The sequence below is a fragment of the Rhineura floridana genome, chromosome 17, assembly GCF_030035675.1.
Source record: "Rhineura floridana isolate rRhiFlo1 chromosome 17, rRhiFlo1.hap2, whole genome shotgun sequence".
In the NCBI taxonomy this organism is placed as follows: domain Eukaryota; kingdom Metazoa; phylum Chordata; class Lepidosauria; order Squamata; family Rhineuridae; genus Rhineura; species Rhineura floridana.
This window is the reverse complement of record NC_084496.1, coordinates 15,006,523-15,028,853: the sequence shown is the minus strand read 5'-3', so window position 1 is coordinate 15,028,853 and position 22,331 is coordinate 15,006,523. Positions and strand designations below refer to the sequence as shown.

The window sequence follows — 22,331 nt, the reverse complement described above, 5'->3', positions numbered from 1 at the left end:
AGCAAAGATTCCTGGGAAACAGCCTCTCTGTGATCTCTGAGTAGCTACATATCTTGAAAGCCTGAGGGTATGGATTTCCTGACTCCTATGAAAATTTGGGGAATGTTGCCCAGTAAGAATCAGGAGCTCCTTTCAAGCAAAGAAACAGTTTGCATAAGGATTATGATAATCTTAACCTTTAGGAGAAGGCAGGATAATGATAATCTGAAACATCAGAAATTTACAGCAGGGAGATCACAGCTATTATCTGGGGACTTTTCAGGGAATGGTTTCTGGAAAAAACCAGATTCCTTCACCAGTACTCCTAAGCCTTTCATTGTTCTTATCCGTCACATCCACAACTTCCTGGTCACATTTACATTGGGTTTACACTGGGATCAGTTTAGTTAGAAAAAGGTATAAAACATAAGGGGTTTGAAGGGGTCAGCAGTTCCTCTTCTGGAGGGCTCCAACAGCTGCTTTTCTTACCAACGCTCTCCAGCATCTTTGGGACAATTTACAGAATTTCAGAGCTAGGGATTTAGGTGAGATCTTTCAAATCTAGTGCTGGTTACACAAGGGCAGAGCTTTGGCTCATTGGGCTAGATATGAAAGTCTCTCTCTCAGCCTTAGACTTCTAGCAACTCTCCAGGAAAGGTATACACAACTTCTGGGTTTCTTTCTTTCCTTTTCTTTCTGTGTGGGTGAGCTTGATGTGAAAGTGTGCATAAGTTTAGTTGCTTTGCTTTAGTCTATCTAGCACTACAAAATGCATGAATGAGTAATAGACACTGTTTACATATTAATTGCAATTGTACACTGCAATATTTTTCCTTGTTTCTTCTTAATAAAACCACTCTTTATTTTTACTTTCTGTATGTGTGCCATTGCGTTAAGGGTAGATTTATGCTTTGGGGGTGACGTGCAGGTAAGACCAGCAAAAGATTCTGCAGCACACAGAATAGGGGAACTTGCATTTCTAGTGAGCTATGCTCATGAGGAAGTTCAAGGTCCATTCATAACAATCCTAGGAACTGTAGTTTTGTTAAAGGTGCTGGGATTGTAGGACTGTGAGGTCAGCACCCTTAATCTACAGTTCCCAGGATTCATTGGAGGAAGCCATGACTGTTAAAGTGGTACAAGAGTGCTTTAAATGTATAGCAGGGATGTGACCCCAGCAAAAATAATTTAATCCAAGGGACTAAAACACAATAGATAATTTAAAACAAAGGTCTTTGTCTGGTGTCAGAAGGATCTTAATGTAGATGCCAGGCAAGCCTTACTGCGGAGGGCATTTCATAATACCTGCCTTATCTATTTAGCTGAGGTGGGGAAAAGACATGGAAATGGGCATCTGATGATCTGAAGGTCCAGGCAGATATATACAGAAGGAGATAATCCTTCAGGTAACCTGGCCCTAATGCTATTTAAAGGTTGAGAGCAGTGGCTGGTGTCCACTGGGACTGATAGGATGGAAGGCAGGGAGCCCACCAGCAATTGGAGCCAGAGCGAATGATAGGTGGAGGGCTTATATTAACATATATGTTTAATTCAAGATGCATGTAGTGGTGATTATTGTATCCATAATGTAAACTGATGGTGATTTATTGTTGTTGTTAGTAGTATTCATATATTTCTTTTTTTGTATCTTTAATATTTTTATTTCATTTCATTATTTTTATTTTGTTTTCTTTTTCTTTCCTTTTATTGTTAAATTTGCAAATAAAAAATAACAAAAATTGTTTGTTCTCCACTTCCTCCCTGCTGGGTTCTACAAGTGCAACACTGACACTAAGAAGGAAGAAACTGACAGCCAGCACAACCCTCTAGGCTGGCTGTAAGTAAGAAGGCATGCAGGTGGCAGCTAGCTGAAGGCAAATAAGGTTGGTGGGGCAGTGCCCCATTCACCCTAACAGACCAGTCTCCACTAGGTTAAGGTCAGCATTTGAATCGGGCCTGGAAACAGACTGGAAGTCAGTGTGGATGGTAAAGCATTATCTTATCTTCCCAGCTCCATCCACTTCTACATATGCCTTTGCCATTGCCTCTCTTCTAAGCTAAAAAAGAAGCAATCATCCCAAACTGCTTAAGTTCCTAAGAAAGATGCTCCATTCCCCTGGCTCAACTTTGAACGCCATGAAGGGGGAAAAAAGGGAAAGATCAAGCAAGTCCAAGCATATGCAAAGTTGCCTTTTCTCATTTAAGAACCATTATCAGCCCAGGCAAATAAATGACTGCCAAAGTACGCACCTTCGAGGACTACCCCAGTTCCTCCAACGTTGACAGATCGAATATGTTTCTTGTGCAACTAAGAAAAGTGGAAAGAGATTTCAGTTCATACTCACTGCTATAATAAAAGCAAAAAGACTTGTCTTACTTGGTGTTGGTCTTGCAGAAGCAGCTTGTCCTGCTCCCTAACAGGCAAGGCTCTGATGTTGCTCCAGCAAGTCTTCCGCAGTGGAGTATTTTGAATCAGAGGACAGCAGTGCCATATCCTTAGGCCAGGACACAGGCACCAACGGCTCAGCTGGTGGACATAATACTGGGACTGCCCCTGCATACCCTTCCCCTTCTGCTTCACAGTCACTATCCTCATCCCCTGAATCTGACTCCAGGGTCATCACAACACTGCTCAGTGCAGTTGTGTGAAGGAGATGGGGCTCTGGGGGAACAAGGGAGGGGGCAGGCCAGCCGGGTTTGCCAGAGTACCTTAAGACAGGCATCTGGCTCAGACGATAATGTGGGTTGGAAAGTTGTAATTCAGATTTTTTTCTGGTAGCTATTCCCATATATTTATGCACACAGCTCTTCTGGCATAATAATACTAAAATTAGTATGATAAGGGTTTTTGCTGCCTTTATTCCCCTCCCCACCCCCCATCTTCACCCCAGGCTGTATACACACCATACATTAAAGCAAACCCACCTCCACAACCAAGATTCCTGGGAAAAGTAGTTTACCCATCAATGAGCTACAATCTCCAGCACCCTTTACCAACTACAATTCTCATGATTCTTTGGGGGAAGTCACGTGCTTTAAGTGTATGATGTGTATGCAGCCTTAAAATATAAATAATGTAAAGAAAGTGTATGCTATTTGACTAGTGGACCCTGAAAAGATCTACGTGTATTCTTATAAGTTTGTATCTATGGTGTATGTCTTGCTTTTATAAGGTATTCTCGGTCTATGTTCTTTTATTATAGAGTTGTCCGCCGCTCTGAGCTTTCCAGGAAGATAGAGCGGCATAGAAATGTTTTAAATAAATAAATAAAATAAATATTCCAACAAGATAATTTCCAAGCAAATCTGTGAATTTCCTTGACTAGAACACTAAAGTCACACTGAAGAGCTTTGATTAATTCTTCTTCCCTAATCAACAATGTCTTAAAAATGAATCTTTTTACTGTTGTCTTTTCTTAAGAGAATTTTCATATTCTATCAGTCATGCATCTATTTATCTGTATCCAGTTAGTGTGTCTGCCTGAGATTCTAGTGTATTTTAATATCTCTCTGTATGACACTTGTGAGGAGCTGACCCTGAAAAGCTGCTAATAAATAATTAAGTATTTCCATTCAACTACTTTTGGATATTGGGAGGAAAAACATTTGAGAATGTTTATTTAATACCTAAGTTTTGTTTACAAAAACACAAGTCAAATAAACATGCTAAAATCAGAGCTAGTTATTTAGGGCAGTGGGAAACCTTCTGGAAATGTGTTCAATTCAACCAGAACTGGAAAAGTCACGTCAAAAGGCTGATTTCACGCCAAAATTCATAACTAAAAAAAAAGCATACTCACTTGTTCTATTCCTGTCATGCCATACGCAGCTGCATGAATGACGCAATCTGCCCCTTCACAGGCTGCATACAGGTGATCATAGTGTCTCACATCTGCCTATAAACACAGACAGAAACTGAAGCTGCCTTATAAGTCAGACCACTGGTCCATCTAGCTCAATATTGTCTGTACTGACTGGCAGCAGCTCTCTAGCCTGATGTGGAGGTGCCGGGGAATGAACCTGGGACCTTCTGCATGCAAAGCAGATGCTCTACCAGTAAACTATGGCAATTCTGAGTCACCAACAACAAAGGATGCTGAAGTGAACATATACCCTCCAAGATTGCTTGCAACACTGAAGAGAAGGCTGGGACCCAGCTCTTGGATCAGGTGGAACGGCCCACAAAACCATGGATGCACTCCTGGATTGTCTCTGTCCTTGCAAAGGACCGTGGGGCCTACTTTGCCAATCATAAGAGTTGGAGGAGGCCTTCTCCACTATCTGGTCCAACATTCTGTTTGATGGCGGAAATCCAGAGCATGCCCAACAGATGCCTGCTCACCCTCTCTGGGTAATTTGTTCCACAGTCTACCTTCAAAAAGTGTCTCTTAACGTTCAACTGAAATGGGATAATGTATTCATATTTATATTTTTAAATATAAGTCTCTTAAGAGAACTTGTAGGTAAGAGTGACCAATACGTTTAAATAATAATACCCTCCTATAACTTAAGTCCATTACACGTAGATCACATCCACCCGTTACATTGAAAGTACACAGCTTCCTGCAAAGAATCATGGGAACTGTATCTCTGTGAGGTGCATACTACAGCTCCCAGGATTCTTTGGGTAAAGCCATATACTTTAAATGTATGGTGTGAATGTGACCGTAGATTGCATTGTCCAGCTGCTAAGACATTGGTCAAGCTCACTGGGACTCACTCACTGCATCAAGTTCAGTCACATTTTGGCTAGGCTCATAAGAACAACAGGGAGGCTTTGGGCGAAGACAGTGGGTGTTTCTAGATGGGAGTTCATCATAGAATTGGGACTATGTCCATGCAAGTTTTTTGCAGCATCTACACATCTTTAAATACCATACTTTTTTTTTACGTTTAATCCAGATTTCTCATGGAAAATCTGCACAGAAAACACAATGCAAACAGGGAAAAGAATGCCATCAATTCCATATCATTTGTGGAAAAGCAACAATAGTGAATACCAGTCAGATTTGCTGGACTGATTTTTTTTCTGGACCTGGGATGAATAAGCAAATATTGGCAATTTCTGCTCCTGTTTCAGTTTCAGTTGGGAGTTCTCCAACCTCTCTAGTTGCAGCCCTCATTTGTTTGTCCTCATCAGAGGTAGGAGCCTTTTTTAAAAAAAATTAGAAAGCGAGGTGCAAAATGGGGTGGGTGGGATGGGAAGACCACCTATTATACTCCTTGAGGAGCCAGTCAAAGTGTTGGACCAAGATCTGATAGACCAGGGTTCAAATCCCCCATTCAGCCATGTCTGTTAACCTAACTACACCACAGGGCTATTGTGAGAATAAAATTTAGAGGGAGAGAACCATGTGCACCACCTTGAGCATCTTAGAGGAAAGGTGGAGTGTAAATGCAATGACAATAAATAAATAAATACACTAATACAAAGCAACATCTGAACTACTGTAGATCAGGGATTCTAACACAGAACTCTTAAAGTGGCCAGTAGAGCTCCACAAAGATATGGCCAAAGACAACCAACTAATATTCCTATTTTACAGGTAGGAAAGAATTTTCCTATTTTACAGGTAGGAAAGACTGAGGCCAAGAGATAAGTGATTAGCATCAGGAGTGCCATGACAGATTTTTCTTTTAACTTTCAATAGTTTAAAATTGTTAGTAAAATTGAGAGTCAGTAATCCTTGCAATCTACTGTAAATCACCAAGCGATACCAAGATACTTTCTGCTCACCCTTGTACAAGGTCTTCAATGCTTAACTGTTTGATCAATTAGATAAACTGATTAAAAACCTTTCTATCAATTCAACAAGGGCTCACAATTGATCAGGTAGGGTTTTTTTAAACGATTCTAATACAAACAGTGACAAAAATTGTGGGGGGCAGGCACCATCTCAGAAAACCTGGTATAACATAGTGGAAAAGCAAATTGGTTATGAATCAGTTCAAATGTTGCTTCTGCCATATAGCACACCACACTCCCTCAGCTCCCTTGCCCCATCTGCAATAAGGACTTCAAGGATTTTTGTTAAGCTAGGCCCTAGCCTGGATCCTTATCTCCCCCTGCAGGTCAAGTATGTCAAGTGGGCCCATCTACCTGTCAATACTCTTAACGTCATAATTACTTGTCATTTCCACCTGCACGGCCTGAAATTAAACTGTGCAGGCACAAGCTTACTGTGTGCAGTGCTTTGAAACCTGGCCAATTGTCTGATTGTTGGGACCTCAGAGCACTTCACACAGCTCTCTGCAAGCCCTGTCAATCAGCTGATCTTACAGAGAGCTATGGGGGACATTTTAAGCCCACCAATCAGCTGATTGTTGGGCCTTCAAAGTATCATGCACAGCACTGGGCTTTGCAGGGGTCACCATTCAGCTGTGCCTTCACACCCTTTTGGCTCAGTGCTGCTCTAAGCTGCCACACACCTGATGTCATATATGATGTCAAGTGTAGACCTAGCAAAGTCTCATAGGCCAAATGGGGAGGCCTCAGGAGCCTAATTAGGCTTGCAGGCTGGAGGTTTCTCACTCCTGAGGTGGGATTACCAATTTTTTTTATAGTTGGCCATACTCCTCCTCTACCTTTTAACAGCTGCATGACAGGAGTAAATTTAGCAGAGAATACTTTTCTCATCTCCTACATTGTCATTTTTATAGTGATATAATATTCTGATGTATTGCCCCAGTACATTCTCTACTCTTCGGGAACTTGGATGAATTCTGTTTCAATTTTAATGGCAGATTCCATTCCTACGAATACAGAAAATATACCCAAGTTCCTCGCTGTAGCCATCAAAACAAGGTCAAATCATTAAAGCAGGTGTGAGGAACCTTTGGCCCGCCAGATGTTGCTGAACTACAATTCCCATCAGCCACAGCAAGATTGGCAATGGCCGGGGATGATGGGAGATGTATTTCAGCAACACCAGGAGGACCAAAGGTTCTCACACCTGTGTGAAAGGCAAGATAAGTTCAGAGTCAAAACTGTCTGTATTTTTAACTGTTTCTGATGTTCATGGATTTTGTTATACTCATATTAAAAGGCACATTCTGTGTGCATGTATATTGTGCTTTTTCTCTGTTGTGGTAATCTTGACAAGTCTATACTATATTTGATGCTTAAGGTCTGTAGACCAAATAAAGTGGACTGGACACTATGTATAATCAAACTATAGTGGTTTTGACAAACTGATGTTTATAACTATCAGTTTACATTTAACCACTCCCCCCCCAAGCCGGTCTCTAAATAATGTTTTACTTTTTGATGTTAAAGTCATAATCACATTAAGGTCACAATAACAAACAATAAATACCTGTACGAGTACCACTCCTTCTGGAATTTCCCAAAGAGGTTGATTAATATCATAGAGAATTACATCAGTTCCTGATTTGGCAAGAGCTCGTCCAAGAGTGAAGCCAAAATAGCCAGCGCCTCCAGTTATCACCGTCTTGTCACTTACTTTCCTTAGCCCTTGGTTACTGGTGTCAGGTTTCTGTTCCACAGGCTTGGACTCTTGTTTAAAGAACAAGCGGGTTTTTCGTTCTTTCTGTGGAGGTTTCTCCATTGTGTGCTGGGAGTGCTCAGGGGTCCACCAGATTTGGTGTTACAAAACCCTACCTAGGGTAGGAGCAATATATCTCCTTCTCATAACCTGTTTAAAGAGCATCAAGATCAATTCTGTCATTCTACGGCAGCCACAAGATTTCTACTTTTTTCAGTCACATTCCTATTTAAGTAGCATTTTTTCAACTTCTCCATATATATGGACCTCTCCATATGTCCTTTTTATTGAGCATTCATGCTTATTTATTCATTTACATACTGCTTACATGACAGAATGGCTTCTAAATGGCTCACAAATATAAAATCAATTACAAAATTCACACATAATTAAAATACACAATAAATCAATTGCATCAAAGCATTACAAACATCCATAGTTAAAATATACAATAAAAGAATAAATTAAAACAGTTAAACTAATTGTTTGCGCTCACAATGTTATCAGCATAGTAATACGCAATCCTATTTGAGCATGCAAAAGTTTTGGGGCAGTCATACTGCTTCATTTCCAATAAATGCATATCCTGTAACTTCCTGCTGAAATCCCACAACTTTTCATACCACAAATGTTTGTGCGGGGGGGGGAGTTGTACTGATTTTTTTTGTTTTGTGATAGCCCTCCAAACAGCAATAATGAGGAAACACCAGGGATAGTAAGAGGCAAAGGTTTAAAGCCCGTCTACCCCCAACACTGGGGTCCCAATCCAGATCAGGATTTGCATGTCTCCAATTTACTTTTTAAAAGCCATTTACTCAGTTGCTAAATGCAATGCCATTGAGTTTGGTCATTAAACTTGTTCCTGCATTAGTCAGGTCTCTTTTTACATTACCTTCAAATAGATAGGATCCAGCTAAAAATTAAGCATGTTTACATCCCATTATCTCAACTAGGGATGGAAAGATCTGTCAATTTCCGTTCTCTCAGTTTCTCATTTTTCCAATCTTAAATTCAGTTCTCCGCATTTCTGTAGCAATTGTGATTTTTTTTTAAAAACTCCTTATGGAAATTCTCTAGCATTTAATTTCTCATAATCAATGTTTTTGTAGGCAGTTTTGATTTACACATTTTTGCAAGCAGATTTTTATATAATGCATTTTTATGTTATTTTCACTCATTTATTCATTTTTATGCACACTTTTCCCTAACATGCCATTTTGTAAATATTATTTGGTTGGCGAACTGCATGGCAAAATTTGAGTAAGTGTGAATTTCAAAGGATGCCTGTGTTTCGGTTCTCATGTCAGTTTGGAAAGTGCAAATTTGATAGATTTGGCTTCAAATACAAAGTGAATCAAATTTTTCACCCATCCCTAATCTCAATGTGCACCATTGAAATCAATGAAATTGTGGTTTAAAAAGCATGGAAAGGCGATGAATCCACAGGCCAGTTCATTTATTATGGAGGTGCTTCTTAGACACTCCATCCCCTGTAACATTGGCAGGGTATGAAGGAGCAACACCATCTCTCAGTCTAGTCTTCCTCACAGGGTTGTTGTGAGCATAAAAATGAGGAAGGGAAGCTGGGAACCATGTATACCACCTTGAGGTCTTTGGAGGAAGTAACTGTAATAAATAAAAAACTCTCATGATACACCTTTTGGGCTATTTTTATACATAATGGAAAGGGGGTTCTTTTGGTGAAAGCTGCTCATTAATAACAGCCAATGTGGCTGGTGCTTTTACTAAGGTTGAAATGGCTATCAAAAAAGCAAAGTCATTATTCACCCCAGACGGTGAATCCATCCAAAAGACTGCTCTATTTTTAAGTCCCTGGCCCACAAAGTACAGTGGTCATGAGTATTTTGTATTCTCCAATGCAGAGTCTGGAGTAAAAGGTAGCCAATCAAATTACATATGTAAATAACCCTCTTCTCCCAATAGGCTGCTACAATGGAGAAGTATTTGCATCATCTATCACTTCAGAATGTTTTAGTTTAAAAGGGAAAATCCTGCTGACAGTTGATGCAGTTACATGGAATTCTATCCCAGCTTCTGGGGGGATAATGCAGCAATCCTAGGTGTACTCAATTCAACTGAAATCCATGGGACTTACTTTGGAGTAAACATACATAGGCATGGGGTGCAAACAATTTTTGAAAAAAATGTAAAGCTGTAATTCTGAGACTGCTTGGTTCCAGCATTTAGGAATGCTTCTTTCAAGATTTATTGTGATTTTGTGATAAATCTTAACATTCAATAGAATATTTCAAATACAAAAGGCACACAAAAATGTAGGATATTAGCAGCCTTCCAGGTGCATTTATGTGTTTCTTAAAAACTGATTGTTGCATTACATGTACACATTAGTTTCCATCTTGTTCAGACCTTGATGGACATTTCTTTTTGATACTCGTGACATATAAATGGAAAGACCTATTTAAAACACATGAAGATATTTGAACACCCACCTGCACTGCTATCTTGCATTATGTCCCTGTTATAAGCCAAGCGTTTGCCTTTAGGGAAAATTTCATTGCTTCCAGTCACTTGAGTGGATGTGAGGGGTGGTTTTTTTTCTTTGATGAAATATGTTGCCATCAAAACCATTTTACCATTCTGCTAAAAAGCAAAGATCTTTGCCACAAAAAGGTAAAGAGGTCCACAGTCCTGGGGTTATATTTCACAAATCCCCAGTTGTAATACTATAGATAAGATAGATGTGAGAGGGAGAGAGCCTTTATATAGTGTTGTTTTTACATTCCTATGCATGCCTACGCAGAAGTAGGTATAATTGAGTTCCATGACATTTATTCCCAGGAAAATGCATTTACAAAACACACACATACGGGGTTCAGTTTTCATTCTGGAACCAAGGGGGTGACAATAAGTAACTTGCCTCCTAATATGTCTGTCCACAAATAATAATAAATTATGAATAATCATGACAGATGCTCTTGGAGGTCGCTGATTCATAAGGTCGCCATAAGCCGTAATCGACTTGACGGCACATAACAACGACATGAATAATCACAGGCGCTAGGAAGACTGGATGGGTTCAGTGGATAATAAATCACGCAAACAATGACGGGCTAGAGAGATCCCAACCAGGACGGATCTCCTTCCCTCCCACCAGCGTGTTTTCTTTTCTTTTCCTTTGCAAATGTTATTTCTGTGTTCTTCCCTCAAACCTCTCAGCTAAAGAGAGGCACAAATGTGGCTGACATTCAGCTAGATCGCTCGCTCCCGAAACGAACACGAAGGGTTGGGGTGCCCAATGAGCGTCCTCCTCAGAGGCATCAATGGACATTAATTTCAGTGGGCCTCCTCAGAGTAAAATTTAGCTGGCGATAACCCTAAACTGGAAGGAACAGAAAGACAGCGGCTGGTGTATCCGACTACTCAGAGGAGCCCTACTGAAATCAACAAACGTAAGTTTGGTCATCATGAGCAAACTTCCGCCCATAGGTTTCAATGGGTCTACTCCGAGTCGCAGCTGGATATACCACACCCCATAATCACACAAGCACCTCTGCTGCTGCAGGATTATTTACCTTAGGCGTGAGGTGAAAAGGTTTCCCGCCTTCTTTCCAAAGTGCGGCAAGGTGGTCCTTTTCTCCCTCAGCGTTGACCAGCAGACACCCCCAGCTCGGCATATTCCCCAGGAGCAAGCAGGCTTACATCTCCAAATCATTCATCCTGACGGGAAGGGGCGCTGCGGGTGGGAAGGCCGTGGGGGAGCTCAACGCTCAAACGGGTTGCTTGAACCGTAAATATCAAAGGGGCAACGCACTCCCACGAGAGTTCTTTTTCTCCAGGTGAGGGCCAGGGGAAAGTTTCATCGTGGAATCCTATACCTCAGGTGCGGGGGGAACCCGCGGCCCTCTAGAGGTTGCCGAACTACAACTTCCATCACCTTTAACCATTGGCCGGGCTTGCCGGGGCTGATGGGAGTTGTAGTTCAGCAATATCTGAAGGGCCAAAGGTCCCCCCCCCCACACACACATGTGCTAGTCCCTCCAAGTGTTGCTGAGCTACAACTCCCAACATCCCTGGCCGTTGGCGGGGCTTGCTGGAGCTGATGGAAGCATTTTCTAGACTTGATAAAATGCATATTTTTCCTCTTAATTAGTTTAATAAGTATGGGGGTGTGAAAATAAGAGAAAATGAAGGTTGCATGCACACTATACATTAAAGCCACATGGCTTCTCCCAAATAATCCTGGGACCTGTAATTTACCCCTCACAGAGCTACAATTCATAGCACCCTTAACAAACTGCAATTCCCAGGATTTGGGGGAAGTCATGTGTGATGCAATGGTATTGGACTATGACCTAAAAGATCATTTGAATCTGCACTCAGCCATGAAGCTGGCTGGGTGACCTTGGGCCAGTCCCTGCCTCTTATCCTAACCTATCTAACAGAGTTGTTGTGAAGATAAAATGGGCAGATGAGAACCACACACACCACTTTGAGCTCCTTGGAGGAAAGGTGGGATATAAATGTAAGCAATAAATAAACGATGTGCTTTAAATATATGTTGTGTATGCAGTCTTAGGATTGCTAAGTTTTGGAAGTGCAGGCCGGGGGAATGTGCAGTGAAGTTTTAAAACTGCCCTCCCTGTACTATATAGGGATATATGCCTGATGTGGCTGTACTGTACATGATCTGGTGTGGCAATGTACTTGGGTGAGGATAGTCTGGAGACAGCTTATTTAACACCATATAGAAATGCTAATTATTTACCACCATATAAATACCCCTTAATTTATCCTGTAGTTTATCCTATCATAGGAACATGGAAATGGACTGCCTTCAAGTCGATCCCAACTTATGGCTACCGTATGAATAGGGTTTTCATGGTAAGCAGTATTCAGACGGAGTTTACCATTGCCTCCCTCTGAGGCTAGACCTCCCTAGCTGGCTAGGACCTGCTCAGCTTGCCACAGCTGCACAAGCCAGCCCCTGCCTTGTCTGCAACTGCCAGCTGGGGGCAACTGGGCTTCTTGGGCTATGCAGCTTGCCCACGGCTGCACAGGTGGTAGGGCACATAAGCCCTGAGCCACTCACTGTGGGGGTGATCTTTAGCTGGCCCTTTACACCCAGGAGACACAAGCGGGGATTTGAACTCACAGACTCTGGACTCCCAGCCAGGCTCTCCTCCTCACTGTGCTATACCAGCCATTCATAGGAACATAGGAGCTGCCCTTACTGAGTCAGACCATTGGTCCATCTTGCTTAGCAGGGTTTATTTTAATGTGCAGACACATTTTGTGCAGTATCAAAAACTTTGTGCTCTGTGAAATACGTTTTTGTGCAGTTGAACATACAGGATTGAAGAAAAAGCTAGATAGTTTGGGGGGAAAAGAAATAGATGAGAAAAGTTAGAAATAGAAAATGAAGATAAATACAGGTTCCGTCAAATCTTCATAACCTTATACATCAGTGCTTGTTTGGTAAAAAAAATTAGGTGCCGGTACTTATATCTTGATAAAAGCTCTCTCTCTCTCTCTCTCTCTCTCTCTCTCTCTCTCTCTCTCTCTCTCTCTCTCTCTCTCTCTCTCTGTGTGTGTGTGTGTGTGTGTGTGTGTGTGTGAGAGAGAGAGAGAGAGAGAGAGAGAGAGAGAGAGAGAGAGAATGAATACTGGAACAAAAAAAGCTAATAGTATATTATAGGACTAATTACTTTACTAGTTTGGGAGCAGGCAGTGTGCTTGGCTGCTTGTGCAGTGGGGGGGGGGAAATCCTGTTGCTTAGCGTCATCTACGCTGACTGACTTACAGCAGCTGTCCAGGGTTTCAGACAGGGATCTTTCCCAACCCTACCTGGAGATGGCAGGGATTGAACCTGGGACCTTCTGCTTGCAGGGCAGACACTCTATCACTGAGCTATGGCCCTTCTCAATAGGAAGCTGTCCTATGCCAAGTTTCAAATCATTACTGATTTGAAACTAATGCTGATGAAAGTTAAAGGGGAAAGCACAAAAGCAGGACTACAGCTGAACATCAGAAAGACCAAAATAATGACAACAGAAGATTTATGTAACTTTAAAGTTGACAATGAGGATATTGAACTTGTCAAGGATTATCAATATCTAGGCACAGTCATTAACCAAAATGGAGACAATAGTCAAGAAATCAGAAGAAGGCTAGGACTGGGGAGGGCAGCTGTGAGAGAATTAGAAAAGGCCCTCAAATGCAAAGATGTATCACTGAACTAAAGTCAGGATCATTCAGACCATGCTATTCCCAAACTCTATGTATGGATGTGAAAGCTGGACAGTGAAAAAAGCGGATAAGAGAAAAATAAACTCATTCGAAATGTGTTGTTGGAAGAGAGCTTTGCGCATACCATGGACTGCGACAAAGACAAATAATTGGGTGTTAGAACAAATTAAACCAGAACTGTCACTAGAAGCTAAAATGAGGAAACTGAGGTTATACTTTGGACATGATGAGTGTGTGTGAGTGTGTGTTTGGAAGGACTCTGGGTGCTGCTGCAGCTGTTGTCACTTGCCTACTCTGCCTCCATTTTTTGTCTTCTGCTCCAGGTATATGAAGGGGAAGAGCTGCCTGAGGCAGTGCCTTGGCACGCACCTCATCGTTGCGCTAAGTGCGACAGTGTCACACTTGGAGTCGTCTTGGAGTTGTCTTGGAGAAAGAAGACAATGGAAAAAATGTTTATAGTGCTATTGGTAACAGAAGATGGGGTTAGGTGGGGAGAAGCAGAATGGGACATTGGAGAATAGTTTTAGATAGTTTTTTAACTGTTATGTTCGGTTTATTTATTTTGTTATGTTATGTACATTGTTGAGATTTATTGTTATGTTTATTTAAAATGTGATGTATTTTTCCTTTTAATTGTACTGGATATGAATTGTATAGTATATATTGTATTTGTTTTTTATGTTGTAAACCACCCAGAGAGCTTCGGCTATGGGGTGGCAGGGCTGTGGAGTCGGAAGCAATTTTGGGTGGAGTCGGAGTTGGTAGAAATATACTGACTCCGGCTTCAAAATAAAAACTTATAATGTTATAACAATCCCCACCATTGTCAGACCCAAGAGCTCTGGCAATGGTGGGCCTTTGCAGTCATGCTGGGGAAGACCTGGCATGGCTTCAACGCACCTCCCCTTTTGGGCGTGGCATCGCCACGCATGCCTGTCACATAGGGGGTGGCACAGGGTGGCTATTTAAGCCCTGCTCCACCTCCCCTCGGCCTCTTTCTGGCCTGATGCGACGACGGAGCAGGTAGCTAGGCCACGTTAGGTGCTTTAGGCCTTAGACGGAACAGGTTGCTAGGCCACGTTAGGCACTTTGGGCCTTGGCTGGTTATCTGTTTCGGTGGCACACAAGGCGGGAGAGAGAGGACCTGGTGGGTCAGCTTCTCAGCACTGGAGCGTGAGAGAGAGGCTTGGAGTGGTTGAGGCAAGGGGCCTGCAAGGTTTGGCGTCTGGGCAGAGAGAGTCTCTGCTAGGCCTGGCAGGCCTGCTTCACTTAGCAACCTCCTGTGCAGTCTGGCTGGCCTGATAAGGGCCTGGAGGAGGGCTGGCATTGCAAGGTTTGGAGTCGGGGCAGAGAGAGTCTCTGCTAGGCCTGGCAGGCTGCTTCATTTGAGGCCTCCTGGGTGGCTTGTTAAGGGCCTGGAGGGCTGGAATCATTTGGGGCCTATAGTTGGTGCTGGAGCATGGGTGGTAGTTTGGGGCCATGTGACTGGGCCTTTCTTTGCCTTGTGGCCATTTTGGGAGACCTTCTGTGAGGTAGCCATTTTGGGAAGGTTGTCATAGAAAGGTTGTCATTTTGGGGCTTTCGGTTTTGGGGTTATTTTTCAGGATAACTTGTGTGCAAAGGCATAGCCAGAGGAATGAGCTGAGGCTGTTGGGCTTTCATGGGCTTTGGGTAAATATATCATTTTATACCTATATTTTATACTTTTTTATTTTTCAGGAAAATATTTGTAATTTTGATTGACAATTTTTTTAAAGTATAAATTCACAATGTCAAAGAAGCTTCCCATGAAGTCAGCTGTATTTGAGCATTTCACCATAACTCAGGATGGAAAACCTTTTGTGTGTCAGTGTATGACAAAAGACCCAGATGAAGACAAATGGTGTGATGCCAAGATCAGCGCATATTCAGGCAGCGATAAACATGCTCCTATGAGAGCTTCCAATTCAAAAAGACATTTACAGCACTTTCATCCAGAAGTATTCAAAGTTGTGAATGAGAAAGATAACAGCAAAAGCCAGGAACCAATGCCCAGCACTTCCAGCCAAGCAAAGGATCAGAAAACTTCTCAGACATCAGTTACAAGATATTTTGTGGGTGACAAAGTTACTGTAACAATGACGGCAGATACATTCAAAAAACATATCATAGAACTTGTTGCAAAGGATGGTGTGCCTTTATCATTATTTTCACGACCGGCTTTTATAGGTCTGAATGGAGAAATGGCCCTCAAACTTGGTGTTTCTCTGGAAAGAGATAGTATTAGAAAAATAGTGATCGAAGAAGCCCTTAACCAAAAGGAAGAACTTAAAAAAACTCTCAGGGGACGCTTTGTATTTCTTAAAATGGATTGTGTGTATTCATTTTATCTTTGGTGATTTTGTTGTAGGCGGCTTGTGCAAAGGGCTGCATATATATCATCTCAGTAAATAAATGATTCTGATAATGAACATGCTTTAAAAATTAATATAAATTCTTAATTTAAAAAAAAACTATGAAGGAGTAATCCAGCCCCTTGGTTGCCAGTTCATTGCAAATCCAGCAATTAATTCTTTTTTTAAAAAAATGCGAATACTGAAAATTCTTTAAAAAAGAAAAAAAAGAAGGAACAAAGATACAAATATGACACATACAGGAAGTATTGCAGAGAAGAAAGTTTGATCTTGACATGTAGGTCTTGTTTTCAGATAATGATCCACTGTATCAGCCAGGGTGAACTTCTTTGGGCAGTAACCCAACTGTTTACGTGCCTTGTCTATTCGAAAAGTGTGAGTAACCATCAGATTTCTCACCTATGGAAGCAAAAGAAGAGTGCTCTCAATAATAACCGAAAGAGGAGGGGAAGTGATCCGCAATAGTGATAGCCACTCCACGTAATGGCCGTGTTGTGCTACTGGTCTCTGCCCCCTCCCCTTTAAACAAAGTTGAATGATGGCAGGGAAGGGGATTTTCAGCTTGAAAGAAGGGCTTGCACAGAATCAGAATGATTATCCAGGTTTTTTTTTTTTAAAGGAGGGTAACCTTGGGCAGGAGGCCCTTAATGTGGGTGGAGCTCCTGTCCAAGGCACTGCGGCTCCTTCGCTACCCTTTCACTCTGGGTCCAGTGTGCACAACTGCTCAGAGGTACTCGCTTCTCCCTCTTCTCACTTTTGTCATTGTTTGCATACCATACATTTAAAGGGCACCCCCTCTAGAATCTTGGGAACTGTTGTTTACCTCTCACAGAGCTACAGTTCCCAGCATCCTTAACAAACTACAATCCCAAGGATTCTTGGGGGACAGAGATCTGCTTTAAATGTGCATTAAATGTATGGGGTGTATGCAGCCTAGAGAGCAGGTGAACGGACAGAGATAGCAAGGAGGAGGAGCTGCAGGACCAGGAGGCTCAAAAGAATGGCAGTGGGACCCCTGCAGGGCTGTGGGCCTCAGCAAGTGCCTAGGAGTTGCCTACTATTGATATTCATTTGGGAGAAAGCAGCACACTAACAATGCAATCATATTCCTCTCCCAACTGTCCATGCCTTTGTCCATTTGCCGCCTGTAAGTTCATGATCATCATGTTTCAACCTGACTTCTCAGGTACATCTGGACCCCTGGTACACTTTTCATTGTGTAATTTTAGCCAGTTGCCACTTAACTTTTTTCCTTCTGGAAACAAAAAAACACCTAGGGTCCAAATATACCCCAGCAAAAAAGCCTGGAGGCAAATTGATGTTTTTTATTTAAGCCATGAGTAGACCTACAAGGTTGTCCTTCTAAGACATTGTCACAAACTGTCACCCATTCAAATTTCAGCCAGTTCCCACTTACCATTTTCCTACTGGAAATAAACGACCACTGGGGTCCAAATGCTAACGCTAATGGTCTGCCTTCAAGTCGATTCCGACTTATGGCGACCCTATGAAGAGGGTTTTCATGGTAAGCAGTATTCAGAGGGGGTTTACCATTGCCTTCCTCTGAGGCTGAGAGGCAGTGACTGGCCCAAGGTCACCCAGTGAGCTTCATGGCTGTATGGGGATTCAAACCCTGGTCTCCCAGGTCATAGTCCAACACCTTAACCACTACACCACATTGGCTCTCGGGGTCCAAATACACCTCAGCAAAAAGCCCTGGAGGAAAATTGTGTTGTTTACTCAATATGCATGGGAAAGGAGGCAGCATTTACTGCTTAGAAAAGTTCTTCCTCCCTCTGAATAAGTGTTTTTGGCTCAAGGTGCTTTGGTATTGTCAAGCACACTTGTGCTATCAACACCGACAAAAATGGTCTTAGCGGGACAACGTTACCTTGAAAGTTCAGACTAAAACCTGGAGTGGATTCACTGGTCCACTGACATCGGAGCCACCAGTCTCCACTGTCTGAAAGCCACCCCCCCCCCGAAACACTCTCTGTCTCTCTCATGGTTTCACAAGCAGTTAGTGAAAGAACTTGCCAAATGTGATGAAGTCACTTCTGTACCAAAAAGGTAACTACTAGCCCACATGCCCCATTATAGTTTCTTGATGCCTTTTTTAACCTGCCTGTGATATTAAGTGTAAGCCATTTCATGAAGCAAGATCAACGAATAAAGAAAGGAGCAATGCCTTTTGAAAGTGTCATTATTGTGAAGGTTGAAACATATGAAAAGTTGGCACCAAGTCAACCTGCATGCACATTTGCTGCAGACCTCAAATGTCACACTAAGGCGAGGTACAGAGCTCGCTGCCTGCAATAGTCTGGGTTTCAGGTGCACAACGCCCCCCCAACCATCATCTGCTATATTTAAAAAAACACATGGGACAGAAGCATGTCTGGGATCTGTGAGTAGTCACTAGGGATGGAAAGATCTGTCAAACTCAGTTCTCTCAGTTTCTAATTTTTCCAATCTTAAGTTCTCCACATTTCTGCAGCAATTTGCAATTTTTTAAGAACCCTCATGAAAATTCTCCAGAATTTTAGTGAGAATTTCTCGTAATAAACACATTTATTGTCATATTGCAGTTTTTGCAAGTTATTTTCACTTATTTATTCATTTTTATGCACACTTTCCCCTAATACATGCCCTTTTAAAAAAAGAATGTGTGGTTGGCGAACTGCATCACAAAATTCAAATAAGTGTGAATTTCAAAGGATGGCTTGAAATGTGAACTGAATTGAAATTCTCACACATCCGTCGTGGTGTCAGCAGGGATGAGTGACACCCCTGTTGTTTTATCCCTTAACTGGCATAACCTTGATGGGGATTCCCCTCCACCACCACTGTTTGATCCATTGCAGAGGTAGGCTAGCATCATCAGGTACAGGAAAAAAGGCAGGCACCATCAGAAAACAGGGACCCTCAACATTTCCTAAAAAAGAGCTTTTTGAAATTAACCCAATGCATTTCGGGTGTAAAAACATTTATCCAGGGACAGCTGCGACCAGTACTGTAGTGGCAAATTCAGAAGTGCAGGGTCCCTTCATGATAGCCACAGCCACTCCCCCTTTTTTTGCTGCTGGGTTGAGATCCTTGTCAATGCCTTCTCCCACAACGTCCCTAGGAGCCCAATCAGCATGAGAGTGTTGGCTACTAAAAAGTGTCTTCTCAGTGGCTGACTCATCTCCTTTCACTCTGATTGGCTCCAATCAGCAGGAAAGGACAAGGAAGCATGTTAGAAGACACTTCTCAGTGGCTAACACACTTCCCTTTCATGCTGATTGGCTCGTAGGATGCTGGAGATATTGGGACTCTGCTCCCAAAAAAGTAAGGGGTCTAAGACACCCCCCGAGACCCTAGATGACTGCACCCCTGACTGCCACTGTGGATGCTGAGGTCCCAAGCACCCTGCTTTGTTTTATTGACATTGCCACCAGCCCAGCTCTGCTCTGGACTGGGAGGAAGGGGAGAGGATGATGAGCCACCAGTAGGGATGGTGTGATCTGTCACTTTCAGTTTTCTCAGTTTCTCATTTTCCCAGTCTTAAATATAGTTCTCCAGGTTTCTCCAGCAGTTTACAGACTTAAAAAAGAAAAAATCCTCATGAAGATTCTTCAGGATTTTAGTGCAAATTTCTTCTTATAACCAATTTTGTATGCAGTTTTGCTTAACATTTTTGCAAGCAATGTATCCTAATATAATGTATTTTTGTATGTTATTTTCACCAATATATTCATGTCCCCTAAAATATGCATTTTTGTAAACATAGCTTGGCTGGAGAACTGGATAGCAAAATGTGGATAAGTGCAAATTTTCCAGGGTGGCTGTGTTTCGGTTCTCATATTGTTTTGGAAAGTGAATTTGATCAATTCAGTGAACCCTGAAACAAATTTCTTCCCCATCCCTAGCCACCAGGGTGCTGATTGTGAGCCACAGTCCCTTTCCCCTTAGACATGCCATACATCTGGTTTCATGCTGGGACTGCAGGAAGTATATTCATAGAGATCACCACAGAGACAGCCAAACATTTTTGTGGATTCTGAGTAGAGAACCTGCAGTGGGCCCAAACCAGCAGATTCCCCTCCTGAAGCAGTACATGAGAGTTTCACATAGGCATTCCAAAGTGAGTACTCTAAACAGGGTCATCTTAACCAACATGGATAACTGAGAGAACTGCGTCCCCAAGTTTGCTTTCTTCCTCCTCCCTTCCAATCTCTTTTCCTTTTGTGTCGTGTCTTTTGGATTGTAAGCTTCAGAGCGGGAACCTTTTTATTACTAACCACTGTAAGCCTCTGTAGAAGCCCTTTTTTTTTTGGCTGAAGAATGGAGCGGAGCAGGATGGGGGAATACTTTTTTTAAAAAAAAGTAATCATTCTTGGACACCTGTGCATATAACCCATGTGTCTGGAGCCAACTTGGAAATGCTTCCCTCCTGCTGATTCCATCACTGATGGAAAAAACAAAGCAGGAGCATTAAGTGTCATATGGAGCACTATTAGCAGCAGTGGGATTGATGGCTAGTGCCAGCCACAGGGATGTGCCAAAAGAGAGACATCTGTAGTGGTTAGTGTTGACCCATAGGCAATACTACCTCTGGTTATTTTCCATCAAGCCTGAAAGCCTGGAGCATGAGTTAAGTTTCTTGAAGGTCCTTGGAGAGCCTTGGCAGAGGCCTGGCACGGCCTCAAGGCCACACCTGCTGCTACCAAGGCAACCGGTCAGATAAAGGCTGGAGAAGCTTTTGCCAGCCTTCTGTGGGGGTTTGATTTCTGTGGGGGGTTTGCTCAAGGAGAAGAAGCAGCTTTCTGTGGAGTTCTGTTACTGTGTTCTTTTTGCTAGGAGGAAAGTGAAACTGCTTTGTAAGCGAGCATGCCTTAATGTCCGAGTAAAGGACTCTTAAACTATCTCTTGCCTCTGGAGTTTCTTGACCGTCTCAATCTCAAGTGTAAGCTGCGCTGATCACGCAAACACCAACAGTTAGAGGGTCAGATTAGGACTGGGAGGCCCCACCTGCATCTGAAGTGGTGCAGCCAGGTGCAGGTTTATAATCTCAACAGGAACTAGAGTGGCTGGGGGTGATGGGAATTGTAGTCCTGAGCATCTGGAGGTTGGGGAAGGAGGCTGTAGTATTCTGTTATTATGAGCCCCACAGAGAATTCTTGGCAGGGGTGGTCTGAAGAAGGGCAGGACTGGGATCCAAGAGAGGGGCCCAGCAGTTTGCACGGGATGGCTGGCAAAGTCAAGGAAAAGCCCAGTGATCTGCTGACCAATAGTCCCTCCTCCTGAGGTACCGGCTAGCACAGATGAAGACGGGGGTCTGACAGTAGTCCATCCTCCTACCCCACCTCCAGGGAATCCTCAGCCTCCTTGTCTGGCCTCTGGTCCGCCTGCTGCAGCTGCTGCACCCTCAGAACAGGACATGCAGCTGGAGGCAGAGCCCGGGGATGAAGTGGCCAAGGCATTTCTGCCTCCATTGCAGAGGATGCGCTGTTGGTTGCACAGGTGGCAGCAGACTGAGCCCACTCACTGATCTACTCGTAGGAATGCCTCTTTGCTTGCCCAGTCCTGATCCAAGAGACAAGTCTTGCACTAGCGGTGTGTCCACCCTGAGCCTACATAAGGGATCTTTGGGGGTGCGGCAAATGTTGCAGCAATGTCTTTGCTTGAGTAGCCATGCCTAATGGTGCCTTGTAAAGACCTAGAGACCTGTGAGACCTATGTATCAGTCATGTGCCAAGTTCTGGATGAAAGCCTTCAGCAATAATCAAATCTGTAGTCCTGAGTCTGATTCCAGGAGGGGTAGCCAGGACATCTGTCCGGCAATTACCCAGTTCAGAAACTTCCCTCGAATAGATAAGCTTGTTGCTAATTAATCACTGCAAGAATGTAAGGGTATATTTTTACCTCATTTCTGGTCAGGATAGGTGTAAAATTAAAAACTGGTTTAAGAAGCAGGTGCAGATATTCCAGCAAGGTGGCTGTAAAAGAGAAAAAATCTGTGTTTAAAAGAGAGTGACAAGAGACAAGTGAGTGAACTGATAAAATATTTCAGGAGGATAGAGGCATTCAGTCACAGTCCTGTAGATCAGGAGGTGGGGAACCTCATGCCCAGATGTGGCCCCCGTGGCCCCTCTATCTGGCCCTCGAGACTTTCCCCTTGCTGGTCCTGCTTTGCACCATCTGTGAGTGTTTCTGCCTGGCTGCGTCCTTGAACTCTAATAATGCC

General features: G+C 42.9%; 2 protein-coding genes across 3 annotated transcripts in view; both read right to left on the bottom strand.

Annotated features, from left to right (window-relative positions):
- Positions 1-11,356, bottom strand: part of LOC133372101 (putative short-chain dehydrogenase/reductase family 42E member 2) — a 40,701-nt gene extending 29,345 nt beyond the window's left edge. The window contains exons 1-4 of one of the 2 annotated variants that reach the window (XM_061600361.1): positions 11,039-11,126; positions 7,296-7,634; positions 3,780-3,875; positions 2,230-2,287 (exon numbers count right to left, since the gene is read on the bottom strand). In XM_061600361.1, coding sequence (XP_061456345.1) covers positions 2,230-2,287; positions 3,780-3,875; positions 7,296-7,547 — 406 coding nt within the window. In that variant the 5' untranslated portion in view covers positions 7,548-7,634; positions 11,039-11,126. Of the gene's footprint in view, positions 1-2,229; positions 2,288-3,779; positions 3,876-7,295; positions 7,635-11,038 lie in introns of both variants that reach the window. The other variant, XM_061600362.1, reaches the window with a different exon arrangement.
- A 4,545-nt stretch (positions 11,357-15,901) lies between these two features.
- The window catches only part of LOC133372073 (putative short-chain dehydrogenase/reductase family 42E member 2), a 32,653-nt gene continuing 26,223 nt past the window's right edge, over positions 15,902-22,331 (bottom strand). Inside the window, exons 10-12 of the mRNA XM_061600304.1 lie at positions 22,010-22,083; positions 16,346-16,504; positions 15,902-15,958 (exon numbers count right to left, since the gene is read on the bottom strand). Coding sequence (XP_061456288.1) covers positions 15,902-15,958; positions 16,346-16,504; positions 22,010-22,083 — 290 coding nt within the window. The remainder of the gene's footprint in view (positions 15,959-16,345; positions 16,505-22,009; positions 22,084-22,331) is intronic.